The sequence below is a fragment of the Dacryopinax primogenitus genome (assembly GCF_000292625.1).
Source record: "Dacryopinax primogenitus strain DJM-731 SS1 chromosome Unknown DACRYscaffold_25, whole genome shotgun sequence".
Classification (NCBI taxonomy): domain Eukaryota; kingdom Fungi; phylum Basidiomycota; class Dacrymycetes; order Dacrymycetales; family Dacrymycetaceae; genus Dacryopinax; species Dacryopinax primogenitus.
The window spans coordinates 566,104-583,489 of NW_024467222.1; the positions used below are offsets into that span (position 1 = coordinate 566,104).

General features: G+C 52.8%; 5 protein-coding genes across 5 annotated transcripts; 3 read left to right on the plus strand and 2 right to left on the minus strand.

The window, feature by feature from the left end:
* Nucleotides 1-27: 27 nt before the first annotated feature.
* Nucleotides 28-733, minus strand: DACRYDRAFT_25449 (uncharacterized protein). The gene has a single exon (XM_040774166.1). It carries the CDS (start codon nt 664-666, stop codon nt 508-510), a length of 159 nt encoding a protein of 52 aa, XP_040623940.1. The 5' UTR covers nt 667-733; the 3' UTR covers nt 28-507.
* A 346-nt stretch (nt 734-1,079) lies between these two features.
* On the minus strand, nt 1,080-5,202 carry DACRYDRAFT_59910 (RecF/RecN/SMC protein; the record flags this gene model as incomplete). Its single annotated transcript, XM_040775592.1, has 11 exons — nt 1,080-1,261; nt 1,310-1,487; nt 1,535-1,909; nt 1,962-2,209; nt 2,259-2,454; nt 2,504-3,293; nt 3,342-3,484; nt 3,535-4,614; nt 4,667-4,968; nt 5,019-5,077; nt 5,132-5,202. 11 exons carry the CDS (start codon nt 5,200-5,202, stop codon nt 1,080-1,082), a joined length of 3,624 nt encoding a protein of 1,207 aa, XP_040623941.1.
* A 601-nt stretch (nt 5,203-5,803) lies between these two features.
* DACRYDRAFT_85484 (uncharacterized protein) lies at nt 5,804-6,829 on the plus strand. The gene is made up of 4 exons (XM_040776736.1): nt 5,804-6,155; nt 6,205-6,260; nt 6,312-6,413; nt 6,469-6,829. The coding sequence occupies exons 3-4, from the start codon at nt 6,313-6,315 to the stop codon at nt 6,803-6,805; spliced, it is 438 nt and encodes a 145-aa protein (XP_040623942.1). The 5' UTR covers nt 5,804-6,155; nt 6,205-6,260; nt 6,312; the 3' UTR covers nt 6,806-6,829.
* Nucleotides 6,830-8,966: 2,137 nt separating this feature from the next.
* DACRYDRAFT_119826 (uncharacterized protein) lies at nt 8,967-10,040 on the plus strand (the record flags this gene model as incomplete). Its single annotated transcript, XM_040770872.1, has 2 exons — nt 8,967-9,194; nt 9,245-10,040. 2 exons carry the CDS (start codon nt 8,967-8,969, stop codon nt 9,905-9,907), a joined length of 891 nt encoding a protein of 296 aa, XP_040623943.1. The 3' UTR covers nt 9,908-10,040.
* A 633-nt stretch (nt 10,041-10,673) lies between these two features.
* On the plus strand, nt 10,674-16,490 carry DACRYDRAFT_102705 (uncharacterized protein). The gene is made up of 11 exons (XM_040767658.1): nt 10,674-10,865; nt 10,918-11,007; nt 11,058-12,070; nt 12,121-12,226; nt 12,274-12,473; nt 12,523-12,738; nt 12,787-12,938; nt 12,989-13,039; nt 13,088-15,258; nt 15,312-15,956; nt 16,006-16,490. Exons 1-9 carry the CDS (start codon nt 10,711-10,713, stop codon nt 13,352-13,354), a joined length of 2,250 nt encoding a protein of 749 aa, XP_040623944.1. The 5' UTR covers nt 10,674-10,710; the 3' UTR covers nt 13,355-15,258; nt 15,312-15,956; nt 16,006-16,490.
* The last annotated feature ends 896 nt before the right edge of the window (nt 16,491-17,386 follow it).

Sequence of the window (17,386 nt, forward strand, 5' to 3'; positions counted from 1 at the left end):
CGCAAAAGGAGGAAGATGGAGAACGGTGGACGATGGAACAAGCCAACAGAAGTGACTGAGATCGCCACAAGTGTTGGTCGAGTTGTCAACACCTGTTGCAAATGTTCTTATCCAAGATCGTGGAAGAGAACAAGAGTCGCCAAGACGTAGATGAGGAGAACAATAAGCGGCGAGGTGGTCGAGGGAACGCGCCCCGGGCAGAAGCAAGGGTGGCACCGTCCCTTGACTCGATACTGTAGGAATAGCTGTAATCCGCTTCTTCTTTGTCTTCTCGAGTCTTCTCCTCTAGCACGACGTGTTGAATCCCGTCGTAAAGAGGCGTGATAGTCGAGAGAAGAGTGAAGAGGCCGGGAGAGAGGAGAGGAGGAGAAAAGCGGCGACGTTGAGGTATATTCGCAGTCGATTTCCTTTTATTTGCGGATGTGTCCTGTTAATCTCCGCACAATGCCATTGGCGTATCCCACGCGACATGGATTGATGAAAGATTCGCATCTTGGCCTTTCCTTCTCAGCTGGAATGTCCAATTAGATCTGTGCCACCTCTGCGCTCAGGCCTCATTGGATCCACATATATCTCCTCTCTCCACACGCCTATTATGTTTGTTGGCCTCAGCGTTCCATGCGCTTGTTTGACCAGTTGTTTGACCAGATACAAAGCACAAATCATTGAAAGGGTCGAAAGGGGCTAGCGCTTTGTTATCCTGCCGACGACGTCCCGAGTGGATGGCCGGAATAAACGGCCCGCGAAGCCGGCTTATTGTGCGCTTTTCTCCATGCCGCTATTATTCGTGTCAGATTGGCGGTAACTTTAATGCATGTAAAGGTGAAAATGGGCAGAGAGAGAATCAGTCAGTTCATTGTCCAATCGGGAAACAAGGCAGCCCGATAGCTCCGTCAGGGGGCTTCTGATCTGTTCCTCACTCGCATCAATGGTTCTGTGGCTACGGCAGGTGAAGGAGCATCAAATTATTATCATCATCATCAGCAGCATTATTATCATCACAGAAAGACTATACAGCGGTACAGAACACAGAAAATACCACAGACAGAAATACATTACCAGTACAACATCGAAGACCCTCACTGCGCTTGTGCTTCACGCTCTACGAACATCTGCGCTTCGTCACGGCTGATGCTTCTCACAGTGCTCACTTTCTGGGCGTCAAACACCACACCGTAGAACTTGTCAGCTTGTGCTAGCATTTCAGGCCGGAATGTCGTCGTGATAAATTGCGCCGACTCGGACAGCTCGTGAATCATAGCTGGCACATGTTAGCCACCAAGAAGGAACAGGGCACTTAACAACTCACATGCGACGGCGGTACGATATTGAGCATCAAGATTCGCGTCAATCTCGTCGAACAGATAGAAAGGGGCAGGGTCGCATTTCTGAATCGCAAACACCGTGGCAAGCGCAACGAGCGATTTTTGCCCACCGGAGAGTTGTTGGATACGAAGGCCCTCATCATGTTTGGAGTTGAAGGACACCTATGGGTCATGAGCGACATATTAGCCAAGAAGGCGTGAGGACAGACCTTGATCGAAACGCCAGTATAGTTATCTATGGCACTTGGGTGTGCGCCCTCGTCATCATCCTCCTGATCATCCTCGTCCTGGTCGATCCTCTTTTGCATGATGAGACGGCCCCGTCCAACTGGTACAAGCTTCTCAAAGACCTCTTCGAAGAACTTCGAGACCTGTTTAAATGTGCGTTCGATAGCTTCCTCCTTCCTCTGATCCAGAACTTGTACAAGTTCCTCGATGGACGCAGCAGATTTATCGAGATCTTCACGGCGCTGGATCAGCTTGTCGCGCTGCGTTGTGAAGTTATTGTATTGTTCGAAAGCCTTTTTGTTGACGTGCTGGAACTTCTTCAGCCCTTCATTGACAGTCTTGAGCTGCTTTGCGAGCTGTCCAAGCGATCAGATCATGTTTTAGCGCTCGTAGCATATAGGAACGCACTCGCTCGCTCTTGACGTTGATGTATTTCTCGAATGCCTCCTCGGGAAGCACTCCCAAGTCTCTGATCTGCTTCGTGCACTCGTCCTTGCGCTGCACAAGTAGCTGGCGCTTTGAAACATAGCGTTCAGTACCCTTTTGCTGCTTGGACAGGGCACGGCCTTCCTCAGTCTGCTTCAGCTGAAGCTTCTCAATCTGATCGACTGTCGTCTGAATTTTGCTTTGTTGGGACTCGAGCTCGGTCTCATTAGCTGTTGAAGATGTTAGAAAGAAAGGGTAGTGGCGAACCAAGTAGCGCACCTTTTGACTGAAACGTGAGGTTCTCGATCATTCTATTTAGCCCCTCTAGCTCATGGGCTCGACTCACAAGGTCGTCTCCCGCGTTATCGCCCGCATCGACATCGCCGATAGCTTCCAGCTGAGCCCTGATGTCTTCTCTGCGTCGACGAAGGCCTTCGTTCAATTCAACCTTGGACAGACTGACTTTGGATTCGATCTAGGAGAAGACGTCAGTGTAGCCCGAGGGGAAAAGTCCTCAAACTGACATCCATCTTGTCTTTGCTGATCTCTCCTATCGACTTCTGCAAGCGCTCGCACTGCTTGCCCACTGTCTCGACGGCCTGTTGTTCCTCGTCGCTGAGCGTGCGAGTCATGGGGCTGCGCAGTTCGCGTTCATCTTCTGCCTTCCGAACGGTGTTTGTACGAATGTCGGCTTCAAGATCGCGGATCTCCCCTTGCATCTTGTTGATCCGACCCCGCAGAACCTCTTCGTCCCTCTCCAGAAGAATGGACTCTTGCATAAGCTGTCCCCATGCGCCTCCAGCGTTGGCGCGACGACGTTTGAGTAGCTCAATTTGGCCCGCCACCTCCGTCCTCTTTTGCTCTAGGACAGTGATAGCCTTCTTTCCTTCAGTAAAAGCTTTGGAGTCTTGCTCAAACTTGGTTTTCCGGGTCTTGACAGTCTTGATAGCCTCCAGTCGAGACTTGCGTATATCAACATAACCACCAGTGAGGGCGCCCTTGCGATCAATGCGATCGCCGTCCGTGGTTATGACGTTCAGGTCATACTGGCGGACGTAAGCAGAGCCCGACTCCAGATTCCTGCAGACAAGCGTCTTCCCAAAGACTTGCTCGAAGGCGGGACTCAAGTTGGCGTCGAATTTCAGCTTGTCGATAAGCTTCTGCGGGCCATTGGGATCGGGCGGTGGGTAATTGATATGCTTGGTCTTGAGTTTGGAAAGAGGAACGAAAGTGAGACGACCAGTGCGCTCTTTGTTCATGACTTCAACGACCTTGCGAGCGGTCTCGTCGTTGTCAACCACCACATGAAACAAGCTGCTCGCACCCTGAGTCAAGCTGCTAGAAACGCTTAGGGTCGCTTACCTGTTTCGTGCGGTCACTTCAACCGCGGTGTTGTATGTCACGGGATCTGTGACCTCGAAGAGACGATAAAGTGGCCCGTAGACACCGGTCAACTTCAGGCGCTGAGCAATTGAATCAACAGCCTTCAAGCCATTGGCCGTGTCCTGCAAAGCAATGAGCAAAAATGGTTGATGGATAATAACATTGCACGTACGCGATCCATCATACTCGCAAGCGCGCGTTCAGCAACCTGTAAATCGTCTTTCTCACGCTGAACAGTGACTCCGAGGCGAGAATCCTCCTTCCATAGATCCTTCAAGTCCTCTCGCCACCGTGCCTGCTTCTCCTCAAGCTCACGGAGCTCCTCCGTCCATCCCTTCTGAGTCTCACGTTCCTCATCAACCTGCGCTCGAAGCCTTTCTGCCCGTTCTTTCTTCCCATCGGCTTGTTCAGTCAGAGCATTCAGATCGAGATTCGCTTGTTCCAGCGCAGATGTCTGACTGGCGAGATAAGCGTTGATAGAAGCAATCTCCTTGCGAAGTGCAGCGTCCCGCTCGGCCTTTGTCTTGTAGGCGGACAATCTTCCCTGTTTGCTATAGAGTGCTTGCAGTCGTGCGGACGCATCCTCCAGCTCAGTCTTCGCCGCCCTCTCCCGCTGGGTGATCTGTTGGAACTGAGGGAGCAAGTCCTCTAGTTCTGCTTCTTTCTCAGTTATCTTCTCCTCGATCTCTGTCAGGGCTTCCTGTAGTTCGTCCCGTCTCTCTTCACTCCTCTCGCCAGCGGCTTTTAAATCATCCACGATACAAGACAGCTCGGTTCGATTGCGAACCGACTCCGTCAGTTCGTCACGCAATGAGGCCTTCGTACTTTCGAGCAAAGAAAGCTTATACCGAGCGGCGGTCAAATTGGCTTCAAGCTGCTCGAGCTGTCGCTCTCGTGCGGAGTACTCCTGGCGTCTTTCCTTGGCATCAGCAGCTTCTGTTCTCCGCTCGTCCTCTAGATCTTGAAGGGCTTGGTTGACATCCTCTGACTCGCGACTGTAGAGAGCGTATTCGAGACACCGACGCTCCCGATCCTTGGCTTGGAACTCCTTTAACTCCTCTTTCTCTTCCTCCAGCTCGGCCAGTCGCTGCTCGATAAATTCGAGAAGTTCAGATATCTTTGATCGTTTTGTGTCGGTCTCTTCCATTAGACGCAATGATTCAGTACGACGCTGCTCGTAGACCTTGGTGCCGGCAACCTCCTTGAGCAGATTTAGACGTTCAGAGTCTTTTGCGTTGGTGAGGGACGTGATCTGGACGCATATATGAGCGGAGTTCTGCCTTGGGTTAAAAACAAGCACGTACACGGCCTTGAGGAACAATATAATAAGGATTGCTCTTGCTGAACCCAGCGCTCTCGAGAAGGTTCATGACATCCGCCTTGCTTGCACTTTTGCGATCTAAACTGTACTCGTCCTTCTTCAGACCAATTGTGCGCCTCAAAACAACCTCATTATTTCCAGTCGGAAAACGTCCATCGGTGTTATCAAAGACGATCTCGACATAGGCGGAGAGGGTGGTGTGCATAGACGGTCCTTCGTGCAGGAGCGATTGACGCTCTTCACGAGACATGGACGTGTATGCATCGGACAGAACAAAGCGGATAGCTGTTGACATAATCAGCAAAACCGTGGGGTAACAATGAACAATAGCGCACCGGCAAAGAAGTTGCTCTTCCCGCTTCCATTCCGGCCAACGACGACGTTGTGCCCCGGGCTTTGGTAGACATGAAGCGTTAGAGGGAGATCATGCCTAAGTCAATAGGCTCACCTGAATGGCTCTATGGCGGTCTGGTCCCTGTAGGACTTAAAACCTTGGATAGTGAGAGTCTTGATATGCATCGTCGCGGACTTGCTAGGTGCTGGACGCCGTCGTCGACTTGGAAGACGCGCTCAGCACGAGCACGACGCGTCCGACAATGTGTCACGTCTGCTTCCGTTGTCGCTGTTCATAATCAACCAACTAACTCGACAGGACGTCGTGTATACTCTGCTTTACTGTTTATTAACTCGACTGTTATTACTCGCTTCATACTGGAAAAGACTCTATACTAGCTTGATATTGGTAGACTTGGGTGTATTCGGTCCTAAAATCTATCTCTTGCATCAGGAGTGTGGATGATCCCAAACTGCGGAACATCATTGTTGTTGGGCCGCTTCCTAAACCCTTCTGCTCCTGCTGCGAAAAATCATCTCTCCTGAGATCTTGTGGACGCTACTTTTGATCAAATTCTATGGAGCGCGACATCCCTCCTCATATGGATCCGAACTACAGGCGACGTCCAGCACGACGCGACCGTTCACCTCCACCTCGCTCTAAACCACACTACGACCGCGACCGTCCCTCCCCACCTCCCCGACGGAGAGATGATACAAGAGGAAGAGACGATGCACCCCGATACCGTAGCCGCTCAAGAAGTCCACCCCCCAGAAGGCGTTCTCCATCCCTCTCTCGAAGACGTTCACCATCCCTTACTCGAAGACGTTCACCATCTCCTTCTCGAAGACGTTCACTTGACTCTCCACATCCACGCAGACGCCGCAGCCCCTCTAACAGCCCTCCACCACGCCGTCGAGGGCGCTCTCCGTCCCGCTCTCCCAGACGGCGACGGGATGATCGGTCCGTCAGCCCGCCACGGAGACGAAAGCGGTCTCGCTCCGTGTCCCGGACTCCATCATCTGACTCAGAAGAGTATCACCGGGAACGACGGCGGAGACACAGGGATAGAGCGGAAAGCACTGAGCGGAGTCGACGAAAGAAGGAGAAGAGAGACAAGAAAGATAAGAAAGATAAGGTGAGTTGTTCGTTCCGGTGCTATGGTGTTATGCCTCAAATTCCGAAAGAAGAAATCCGCTGTCGCAGTGGAGTGGGGCAAATATGGGATTATTTCCGAATCCGAGTGAGTTGTTTGGCATGGTCGGCATGCATACCTTGACCTGACCGGCGCTAGCATGTACATCAAGGACGAAGAATTCCGTTCCTGGCTCGTGGAGGAGCGGTTCCTGAACCCCGAAATACTCAGCAAGGAGAATACAAAGAAGGAGTTTGGCAGGTGAGCTAGTCATGACAGATACCCTACCTTCTGGTCTTATGCTGTTATGCCGTAGATTTATGGAGGACTACAATACCGGCACACTGCCACACGAGAAGTACTACAACTTCCGTGCGTACGAACATCGTATGAACGCTCTCCGGGCCGGGGAGACCCTGCCTGACCAGGGAACCTATGATCCTGAGAAGGACTTGGCGGACATGCGGGCTTCACGGAAGAAGCCGGAAAAGGACAAGGAGAGTTTCTTGAGCGTCGCGGAACTTAGAGAGCTTCAGAAGGTTGAACGGGAGCGCACTCAAATTGGCAAGATGAAGAGTATGGGCCTGGAGGTCAAGCCTAGCATGGGCGTGAGGATGGACACTGTACCGCAATCGCAGTTCGACGAACAATGAACCATGCTCATGTTCAATCCAACATTGAGAACCCTTAGCAATGATGCATATTCATGACTCGCATAGCTAGCAAGCCACCTGTGCAGCTTCTGTCTAATGTTATGCGCTTCTGCCCGCCAGCATAGGCATCCTCCCTCCATTCCGCTCCTATCCCCACCGACGGTCAGAATGCCATCCTTTGCCCCTCAGACAATTCTGCCGGCGGGATGTTGCCCCTCAAGTGTGTTCTGAGCATAAGCAGCCCCCACGTTAGCTGAATCAGTCAGGTCCGGGTCAGCAGGTACAGGCGACACATTTCTGAGCGCACCTACAACTGCTATGAGTGTACTTCGGTGGCAATAGCGATCTGATCTGCCTGGTCTCAGTATTTCAGTTAAGACTGGTCCGACCGTGCAGTTGAATCGAGCGACATACACAGCGTGAGGTATGCGGGGGTGGTGCGCTGCGTGTGCCACATGATGGGCATACGGGAGGCTATACCCGAGGAATGAGCGGCAGTGCCGGTTAGTGGTGGGTGGCTGGTCGACTGGTATCGACCGCCTCGGAGGACCTCGATTGCACGTTTCCCCTCTGTGGACCCACGGGTCGGTCCAGAATTTCCCCGGAGGGCAAGACAGAGGCGCTATCCCTTACTGGGCCACTCTGCTGCAGAGCTGGAGAAGGTGTACGGTCACCCGGTGTTGGTCTAAAGTCGCCCGAAGTGGTCTAGTGTTGTCCAAAAGGTCATAGTCACGCAATCTCAAACAAGTACAGAGTGGTTGACCCGGCATCTTGGATATCCATGCATTGTTACGAGAGTCTCAGAAAACCAGTAGTCATAAGACCGCAGACGGCCCCTCTGAAGGTGATGTCTTTTTGGGGCACTACCGATGTCCAGAAGAGTGCCTGCTGAGCGGAAGGCATGCCGCCGGCCACCTCGTTCCCCAGTCAGAAGGCCAATGCCAGCCATCCCAGAGAAGGAAGGGAAGAATGCTTCTTGTACTCGGCGCAATATACGTGTGCATTCCACACCTTTCCCGCTCCTGCAGAACGCGCAAGCGGTGTCCTGCCGCAACGGGTTGGATGAGACAATTTCGGAGGCCGGCCGCGGAATGGAGGCCCCTCTCTCATACTCTGGCTGAGACATGCCGGTGCCGCACTTGCATTCTAGAGATGAATTGATGCAGAGAACAGATCGACACACGGAAAGCAAATGTGGTGATTCGGGAATTTTTCCGTGTGCCGTCTCAGCATTGCGATTGAGACTGGTGCCACATGCTCACCAGGAAGGATCGAGGAACACCGAGGGATGAAAGACCACGAGCGACGGGTATGACGAGGGCTGAGTGCATGCCAGGCGGAGTGGGGGGGGGGTATGTAAGGTGGCTGAACAGACCCAAATGGGTGCGAGCCACGTGAGGGGCCACTCGCAAGACGTGGTTGGTGAGACGGATTCCCACCCCAAGTAGGCACTGTACCCCTCTGCCGCACGTTCCTTACGGCAAGGCAGGCTGACCACTGGAGATAAGGAAAACCGTCAGGGTTGGACAAGACTCTCGTAAAAGAGCGCCGTCCTGAGCAGTGGAGCAGACCGCCTCCCTAGGAAAGAGCCGATTGCAAGACAAGAGCGCCGTTTCTTTACGAGAGTCTCATTGGTAGGAAGGCAACCGGAGAAATTATTTCTGGAAGTCAGCCCCCGAGAGATAAGAGGGGCGAGACGATCGAAAAATAAGGATGAGAGTTGCTCGACGATGAAATGCTGGGTAGTTCTCGTTGAGAAGATCGGTCAGGCTCTGTGGTCATGAGAAAAAGGGTTACCATGCCAAGTGCGCCATCATAGCCCATTGAGGGATTTCAGTGTGAGATGAGTCTCGACTGGAGAGCATGAAAGGAGGAGGAGGGGATGGTATGAGAGCGGGTTCTATTCGCGCGTGGGCAAAGCTGTGTGGAATCAGAATAGACTGGAAAGATCCGGCTGCAATTGGGTGGGTGAAAGTGGGCGCGTCTCACCTAGTCGCTTCAGACACATTGCTACTTCGCATAGGACCAGCCTCGTTGATGCCCGCCTTCCCCCCTCTCTCGACATGGAACGAATGGTATATAATAGCATACACTCAGTCCATGCCAGTCTCTCTCCCCCTTTCACACTCCACGAACAACGACAACAACGACAATGACAACAATGGCTCATAGGCCATTGAGTGCCAGGCCAAATCTCACTTCATCATCACCCTACTCACACGAAGCACGCTTCACATCAATGAACAGGCAGAGAAGCACATCAGCAGTCGCATTGCCACACAACGATCTAGGTCGTGCCGCACAGGGATTCATCTCTATTCCAGGGGGGGTAGCAGGCCTCAACTCAGAAGCACAGCACATATGGGAGTCGCTCATGACACTCCATTGTGTATGCATCTTCTCGCTTCCATGTGCTACATGCGCTTATCGTACTCCCAGTCGCGATACACCCCTTTGTCGACACACCTTGCTCGAGCGTTACCCCTCCTCACTCATCCCTCGCTACCACTCCCAGCCGCACTCCAGATCCTAATATTCACCTCTTCCCTCGCACCTTCCCTCCGCGCACTCATCCTCTCCCAACACCCACACCTTGACACGCTCGACGAAGCAGTCGGCGCCGCTAGACTTGCCGAGCGTGCGAAGCAGCGGATGGATTGGATAGGACGGACGATGACCGCGCTCGAAGTCACTTCACCACAGTCTTCCCCGATGCCCTCCGTTCTCCACCGACCATCACCACCTCGAACGTCTTCTAGTCGACCATCTTCCAGCAGCTACAGCGGAGGGTGGTCACGTCCGTCTACCGGAACCACCGGCACCACCCCTTCTCCTTCCTTTTCGAGGGCGCCGTGGAGCTCACGAAAGCGTTCGTATGATGATGATGAACCGAGAGTCCGCAGTCACAGACGGAAGAAGGTCAAGATGCATCTCACGTGCGACGCCAACTGCACTCGGCATGATCATGATCATGGTCTTGATGAGGATCGACCGGGAAGCAGCGAAAGCAGCGTTGCTTCTGACAAATCACCCCAAAGCGGCATGGACGCGCTGGCTGATGCCGCTGTCGAGGCTGCGCGGGAGCAGCTCCAGCGTCTGTAGTGGCTCACTCTTCACATCTGGGTTCTTACTGATTATCTTGTTGTACAAATACGTAACCGTCGCACAGCTCTCATCATCTGTCACATTAGTGTCATCGACCAGTGGGGAAGTAAGAATACAAATAACAACAAACATCAAAGTGGTACACGGGGAGCGTGCCGGTGTCCGAAATGAGGGATATGACGGCCCACTCTGCTGGAATCGTACGACGAACAGCATCGACCGTTTCAAACCAGATAATCACTCGGTCGTCACTCGGAAGAAGATTCGCAGAGTCACACGCAATGGTCCTTTGACACCCAATTGTCTGGAGCCGAATTTGGCCGTTCTCTCCAAGCCAATGGGAATACATGAGGTGAATTTTGCTCAACGGTAACTGCTACTTTAGATTTTGGCCCGTGTAATATTTGCGGGGATTCCGCATGACGACCTTTCACATTGTCGAAAATAAAGTTCTTGTCGTCAACATGTGGGTGCCTTAGGGTGTGTATGATGAACGTCTTGTGACAGCTGACTTCATTCCATGTGAACCATCAGCGAATTAGACGTGCAGAAGGTAGGCGCACAGGGGCCCCCAAGTTCATTCAGGGACAGACAGCGGTGACGAATTACGTAATATCTACGAGCCCGCCTATTGGACCACTCCCGAAGAGACTCTCTCTCCCTCCCACCGCAGCCTCTCCTCGTGTGTCGGGAAACGCATAAAGGCGTTCGCCCTAAATGCGAAATATGTCCCTCATACCGCAAGCCCCTCTACGGTAACCCTGCACTTTGGCTATCACCTTCATACCCAATTCTCCACAATGCAGATTGGTGAAATGCCCCCTGAGCCTGAGGGCTGGACTATGCCATTCCCTGACACCTATGATGAGTCATACTCCAAGCCTATTACCGATGAAATGGTTCTGGAACTGCAAGGATCTGTCAAAGGCGAAGTTGTCACCCGAGATGACCCAAAGTGAGTCCTTGCGGCCGCCAAGTCTCCCTACCCTGACAATCAACGATTTGAGGTACCATAAATGTGTCTATACTTTTAATCGCGGCCTTAGGTCTCCAGCCCAGTTGGTCGTCAGACCTGTCGATGCTGAGGATGTGTCTGTGTGCGTACTCATATCAAATGAAGATTTGACTGTCCTTACTGTTGTATTAGGACGATTCTTTTCTGCAAGAAGCATGGATTATACCCCTCGGCCAAAGCAGGCGGCTATGGAACCCATGGCTGGAGTGTTGCTGGAGATGTCGTCATTGATCTCGGAGGCATGAGGGACATGCACTTTGCAACAGATCGCATCACGATTCGGGAATGGGAAAAGGACGGAAAGTTAAAAGGCAAAGAAGTGCCTGTTGCGGCACCACTGGCCGGCTATAGGCGTGACCGGAACGACAGCGAAGGCGATGACGACGACGAAAGACGTCGACGACCCAAGATGGCTCAATCCACCGAAGTTCCAAATGGTTCGGCGATACCTCACGCGGACGGAGAAGTGCCTCATCTCAACCACGTCACTGCATCCGGCCAAGATCTCATCAGTAGAATCCCCCCATCTGCTTTGCGTATGGGGAATGGATTTGGCTACGTGAACGATTCCACCTCGATTGCTCCTCTGAATCAAGGACCGTTCAGGTTCGGATCCTCAAACACTAACTTCGACGCGTTCAGTCTTTCTCAGGCTACAGGCCCGTTTAACCCCTATGGCATGCCCTCTGGCACCAGCTGGACCCTCTTCCCTTCGGATCCGGAGCCTTCCAATGGTGCAAGTCCTTTCAATTTTGGTTCTTCGCCGTCTGGCCCAAGCGGTTCCTCTTCGTCGGCGTTGCACATTGGCCCATCGGTCACGCCAGCGACTAACAGCACGCCTTACCTGGGTCTAACCTATCCTCATCCGCATGCATATATCCTGGTATCTCCCGGAGTCCCTCAGAAACACATTGACAACTACACAGCATCTCAGCAGCTCCCCGCGATCACGAGCTCCGGCACTCGCGTCCTCGTTCCGTACCATGCTCCTCTCGCGGCCCACCCTGTCGGAAGTGCTGTCCTTCTTCTGGCCGGTTTCGGGTTCCAAAGCCGCATGCGCGGTCTCAGCTGTGACAGTCTCGTGGAGGTTGAAATGGTTCTTGCCGACGGCCGCATCGTCATTGTCAATGAGAACGAGAATGCTAGTAAGGTGTCTGTCAAACAAGGATTGCTCGCGGCTCATTTTGTGACACAGATCTCTGGTGGGCAATTCGTGGTTGCGGACCCGCTTTTGGTATTGTCACGCGATATGTGATCAAAGCATACCCGATTCCAATTTGCTTCGCCGGGAATCTTCTATAGTACGACTTCTTTTCAGCACATTGAACACGAGGTTGACTCATAACAGCAAATTCAATACCGCGACCACCCCTTCTCTCATCTCGCATTATCGTGATACGATCAAGTCGTCGCCTCGTTCATTGTATGCCAATGTTCTCCTCACCGCTGGTCCGCCAGGTCTGCCAGGCATTGTTGTTATTCAAATTTGTTTCTTTGGACCTCGTTCTGAAGGACAGCCAATTTTGGATGCCATTCTTTCGTGGCCCGGTAACAACCATCTTGTATTTCTCCAAGTGCTCCACTCACTTTGTTCCAGGTGAAGCATGCCTTCTGAACGAAGTTGCGGAGAAATCATTCCTCTCTCAACAAGACAGCGTTGAGCGCGTGCTTCGATCAGCCGGTGGAGAGCACTACGCGGAAGGTGGGATGGAAGGCCGCAGCTGGTTCCTTCGGAATGCAATGATCTCTGGCTTGGGTGATGATGTCATCAGCGAGACTGTTCGTCGTTTCGCTGAAACTACGGACGGATGCAGTACGTCCCTTTCTGCCCACAATCTCCCTGCCTCTGACTGTCAAGTAGCCTGGCTATTCGAACTTGCCGGGGGAGTATTACCAGACCTATCTGAGGGCTGCATCTCCCAAGCAACCCGAGAGGCTGCATTCACTGTGGTCGCGTTCCATAAGTGGCCTAGCTTCGGAGGCGACGAGGATTGTATCAAAACGGGTGAAGCGGTATGGCCATGCCGTTTAGGTTCCTGTCACTCTGTCTGACAGCTTTGCAGTGGATTCAAGATGTGATGGGGCCCATCGCGTCTGGTGGACCCCTTCCTAGCGTGCGTTTCGGTCAATTCAGTGTATGAATCGTTACTGATATATCACAGTTCGCTGAGCGTTGCGAGAAACTCGCTAGGATTACAGCTACATATGGGGAGGAGAACTTCACGCGGCTCTGCAGGTTGAAGCAGGAGTATGATTCGACCGGATTGTTCCGTCACACACTCTGGCCCCTTCGAAAGGACGGCAGGCCAGTCATGGATCCTTCCGATGAAGGGCTGGATAGGCCATTCGAGGAATTTCCTAGGGCGAGACAAATCGTTTCTCTGGAAGCCTCCCCGGAGAGTGGAGACTCTGCAACCGGGACGGCTTGAAAACGTCATCGTTCGTATTTTCTTGGATATTTGGTTCATTAACTGTCAGGGATTGGTGTGCCCAACGTCTATATATCCCTACAACACCATCTTGAGCTTAGCATAGGATATTCAATACATGACTTAATGGTACATTGCATGAGCTTGGAGAGTATAAGGGATAGCGCTAGCAACTTGATTGCGCGCTCTTAAGCAGAAATGGGCAAGACAAAGCTCGCTAGAACCCATCCTTCGTGCCCGCCTTCCGCTCGCGCAACAAGCAAACGATCTTCCTGACCATCGGTCCATAACGGAAAGTCGCGGTAATCAGTGGGTCGGCCACATTCTTGTATAACAGTGATGATATCACCGACCCGCAGCGTAAGGAAGGGGAGACCGTGGAAAGTATAGGGGGAAGTAGAGTATCTCGGTGTTGGAAGGTGGAATGCTGTGATAGGCGATGCCAAAAAGTGTACGCGTCGTGGCTGCGGCGGTGGTACGAACGCGGAGCCAGGAGGCGATGATGTTACACTTCCCGTTGTGCCTGACGATCGCGGAGATAGCCCGGGGTTGGAAGTTGCGGTGGAACTAGCTGACGTCTGCTTTGAATGCTGACGATATGCAATCATTGTATCCTTGACGGATGTTTGTTGAGCTAGCATTGGTTGCGGTTGTACCTCTGCGCCTCGAGAAGGCATGGGATAGAAATTGTAATGAGCGAGTTCCGCTTGGTCGGATTGAGGCGCAGGGACCTGATAAGAATATGAACTTGCCCATGGAAGTTGTGCGTTTGCCATGGGGGGCGTGGTCGGTGGGAGAGGCGGCGTCTGGGTTCTTTCAGGTGTGGTAGCACGAGAGCGGTTGAATATCCTTGTCAGTGATTTGGTTGAGGCCGACGATTTCAATCGCTGGAGACCTTTCACTGCAGACAGGGACATGGACTCTGCCCTGTCTGGTGTTTCTGGAGGTGAACGGTGGCCCTCAGCATATAGTAGCTTACGCTCCTGGTAGAGACCCGCCCATTGTGCCTGTGGATCGTCTGCGAGGTCTATTTCTTGGACACCCACTGAGCGCAAAGCTTCATCCAATGGAAGTCCTCGCAACATTCCAGACTCTACCGTGAAGGTTCCAGCACTGGCTTCGTCAAAGTTATCCGACGGTGCGAGCGAAGAAGAGGCAGATGGTCGACTGGTCAACTCCAATGATGGCGTGGAGGAGATTGGATCTCCGTTAGCCAGGTGCGGGAGAATCTCTGACGACGACGATTGAGTCGATGGCTGCTTGTAAAAGGTATCCGCGGAGTCTCGTGGCGACGATGCAGACGGGGACTGGAATGAGCCATGTGAGAACGCCAAATCGTCAAAAGTAATACTGCGCGGAAACATATCTGCCCTTGAAGTGGAGTCATCCCCTTGGACGATGTGAAGACCATAGAGCTGGGTAGTCAGCTCTGTAGCATCCATAGATCTGGGTCTGGTTGTGACGACCGGAGGGGTCATAGGCCTAGGCAGGGGCAGAGTTTCTCGAGGAGGCAGTGTGAAGTGGTTATTGCGGACGAGAGCGGGCGTGGCTAGTTGGATTTGTTCTTGTAAGGCTGGGTCCACCACAACGGTGTCTTCCTTGAGCCTTCCCTCGAGATCTTGAAGCCATTCTCCGCTCTCTTCTCCTAGAGCCTTTCCCCATGCAATACGAACACCCTCCCAGAGCTCGCACTGCCATTTTGCAAACGCTTTGATGCAGTACGTGTATGCTCTTGATGCCAGCTGTGCTAACTGAGGAAGGTCTGCCAGCAGCTGAGTGCTCACAGCGCCAGCTATGGAATCAGGCAAAGATGAGCGCAAAGCTTGCATCAGTAGACGAGGCGAAGATATGGTGACCAGCAGCTTGGTCAGCGCGGGAATAAGTAGGGCTTGTACTCTGCTGTCCTACACACCGCCAATCAGGAAAACCTGGCATTTTGAGTAACGAGGGGGCTTACTGTCAGCCTCCATATGCCCCCAATGATTTCCTCGACTGCACTTCGGGACCAGCGACCTCTTCCATCGTGAGATTCTCCTTCGATCATGCCGACACGCATTGTGCGCTCATTAGCATCAGCCCAAAGGACGAGCTTGTCTGTCGCAGTCCGAAATCCCCTGACCCATTCCCGTGACTCGCCTGCGAACCGTCGAATTGATTTCTCCATCGTTTCCAAGCGCTGGTCCCACATTTCGAGAGCGGGGGGCAAAGGCACTCGATTAGGCAAGCCCGACACTGACGTCGCCAATTTGCGCTGACGAGCACTCTTCAAAAGGCTTCCGACTTCCTCCCAGTTTCGTTTTGCCTCGTTCACATCGTTACACGCCTTCTCTGCAGCTCGCTTCGCCTCACGTAGTTGAATCGTGCCCGGCATCTCCCCAAGGCTTGCATCGGCTATCGCACTCAAGAGAAGAGGATATTTGAGGATTCGCTGAACGGGCTTGATAAGCAATGAAGGCAGATCCCACGCATTCGTGAGGGGTGAAATGATAACGCGAGCGGTGGAGAGGTATGAGGTGATCGTAGGGGTAATCGCCTGGAGGTGGCGTGCGGCCGCATCGTGCTTAGCGATGTATACCTTGTAATAAGGCAGCATACGAGGTATCTATATCATAATTAGATCTTGTATGCTGCATGACGCTGATATGACATACATAGTCCATCATGATCGAACCAACAGCATAACCTTCTTGTGAGGGATCACCATGTATCGCAACATGCAGCAGTCTACACAACTCTTCGGATAGTGCTGCCAACTTCTCTATGTTCAGAAACACAGCAGCGATATCTTGGTCCGACATTGGTTGCCTGTGCCGAGGCGGCGGGTTATCAGGCTTGGCGGATTGATTCGTCAATGAGGGACTGGAGCCCTTGCGCTTCAGAGAAGGTATAAAAGACGAGGGTGATAGGACCGAAGATGTCTGGGCGCGGGAGAACGGAGGTGAGCTCAACGGGGGGCTTGTCGGTATACCGCCTGCGGTTTTGGGACGTCCGCCGCTTGACGCTCGACCTCGATTCTTCAATGGCCTGGCTTTAGGCGTTGGCGGCCCTGTGGGTAGTGGGGCAGCCGCGAAGGGATCCATCGGATCGCGAGCCAGCCTAACGTATACCTCTCGCACCAGTGCGAGATCAGACGCATATGCACGCTCCGTATCCAGTAATTCCCGCAAGGCATGTGTCCTTTTAGACGTACCGGATGGCCCAGCAACCGATGATGGAGTACTCGGAGATAGGGAAGTAGTCGAGGGAGACGCATAGCCAACGGCTGAACCAGAGACTGTTGAGGGGGACGAGGAGATCGCGATATCGATGGCATCCGGTGGAGAAACGAACGACAGTGTAAGGTCACGCTCGGGTGCTGACAGCGTGGATGGCCTTGACGTCGTGGTAGTCGGTGCCAGAACCGCGGCTATGGTTGCGGAGTCGACGCTGGAGCGAGTGCGGGCTCGTAGAGGAGATTTGGCAGGAAGGGGAGGCAGTGGTGGTGAAGGAGGGACGTCCGGTGCAGGGAGATTGATGACTCCATTTCTGCGAGATCGCTTTGTATTGATAGGAGGTGGATTCTCCGTCGCAGTCGACATTAGGGGACAGGAGGGCAGCGAGGAGGAGTGCAAGACCGACGAGCACGGCCAAAAAGACGTGGCCAAGCGCCCTAACCGTCTCCCTCTGCCCAGCCACGTTTCACATGCCTCAATTACTGATTTCGGTTGGGCCGAGTGCCCCTCACCTTCACAACATTAATTCCATGCTCCTCCGACCTTTTTCCGCTTATACATTTCCATTCACAGCGTTGTCATGAACTTATGACCCTCTTTCCGAAGTTGCTCTTGCCATGATTTTTGTGGCTATCACCAGGTTTACAGTTAAATATTGCACCCTTTATGTATACCCAAGGGTTTGCCAGGTATGCACCCTAACCACTGTCAGGGCACCAGCTCATTGCTTGGTCAAGAGACATGACTAAGCCTTTATGACATGGAAGTAGCTGGTATACCTTGGCATGTGCTGGAACCTGCTGGAAGGATTGGATGGTCA

What these genes read in the sequence shown, in the direction of transcription:
- DACRYDRAFT_25449 (XM_040774166.1), bottom strand. Translation starts at nt 666, where the DNA reads ATGATTTGTGCTTTGTATCTGGTCAAACAACTGGTCAAACAAGCGCAT.
- DACRYDRAFT_85484 (XM_040776736.1), top strand. Translation starts at nt 6,313, where the DNA reads ATGTACATCAAGGACGAAGAATTCCGTTCCTGGCTCGTGGAGGAGCGG. An exon ending in ACAAAGAAGGAGTTTGGCAG is followed by an intron (nt 6,414 to 6,468) that starts GTGAGCTAGTCA and finishes GTTATGCCGTAG; the next exon opens with ATTTATGGAGGACTACAATA.
- DACRYDRAFT_102705 (XM_040767658.1), top strand. Translation starts at nt 10,711, where the DNA reads ATGCAGATTGGTGAAATGCCCCCTGAGCCTGAGGGCTGGACTATGCCA. An exon ending in TTCGCCGGGAATCTTCTATA is followed by an intron (nt 12,227 to 12,273) that starts GTACGACTTCTT and finishes GACTCATAACAG; the next exon opens with CAAATTCAATACCGCGACCA. An exon ending in GTATCAAAACGGGTGAAGCG is followed by an intron (nt 12,939 to 12,988) that starts GTATGGCCATGC and finishes ACAGCTTTGCAG; the next exon opens with TGGATTCAAGATGTGATGGG.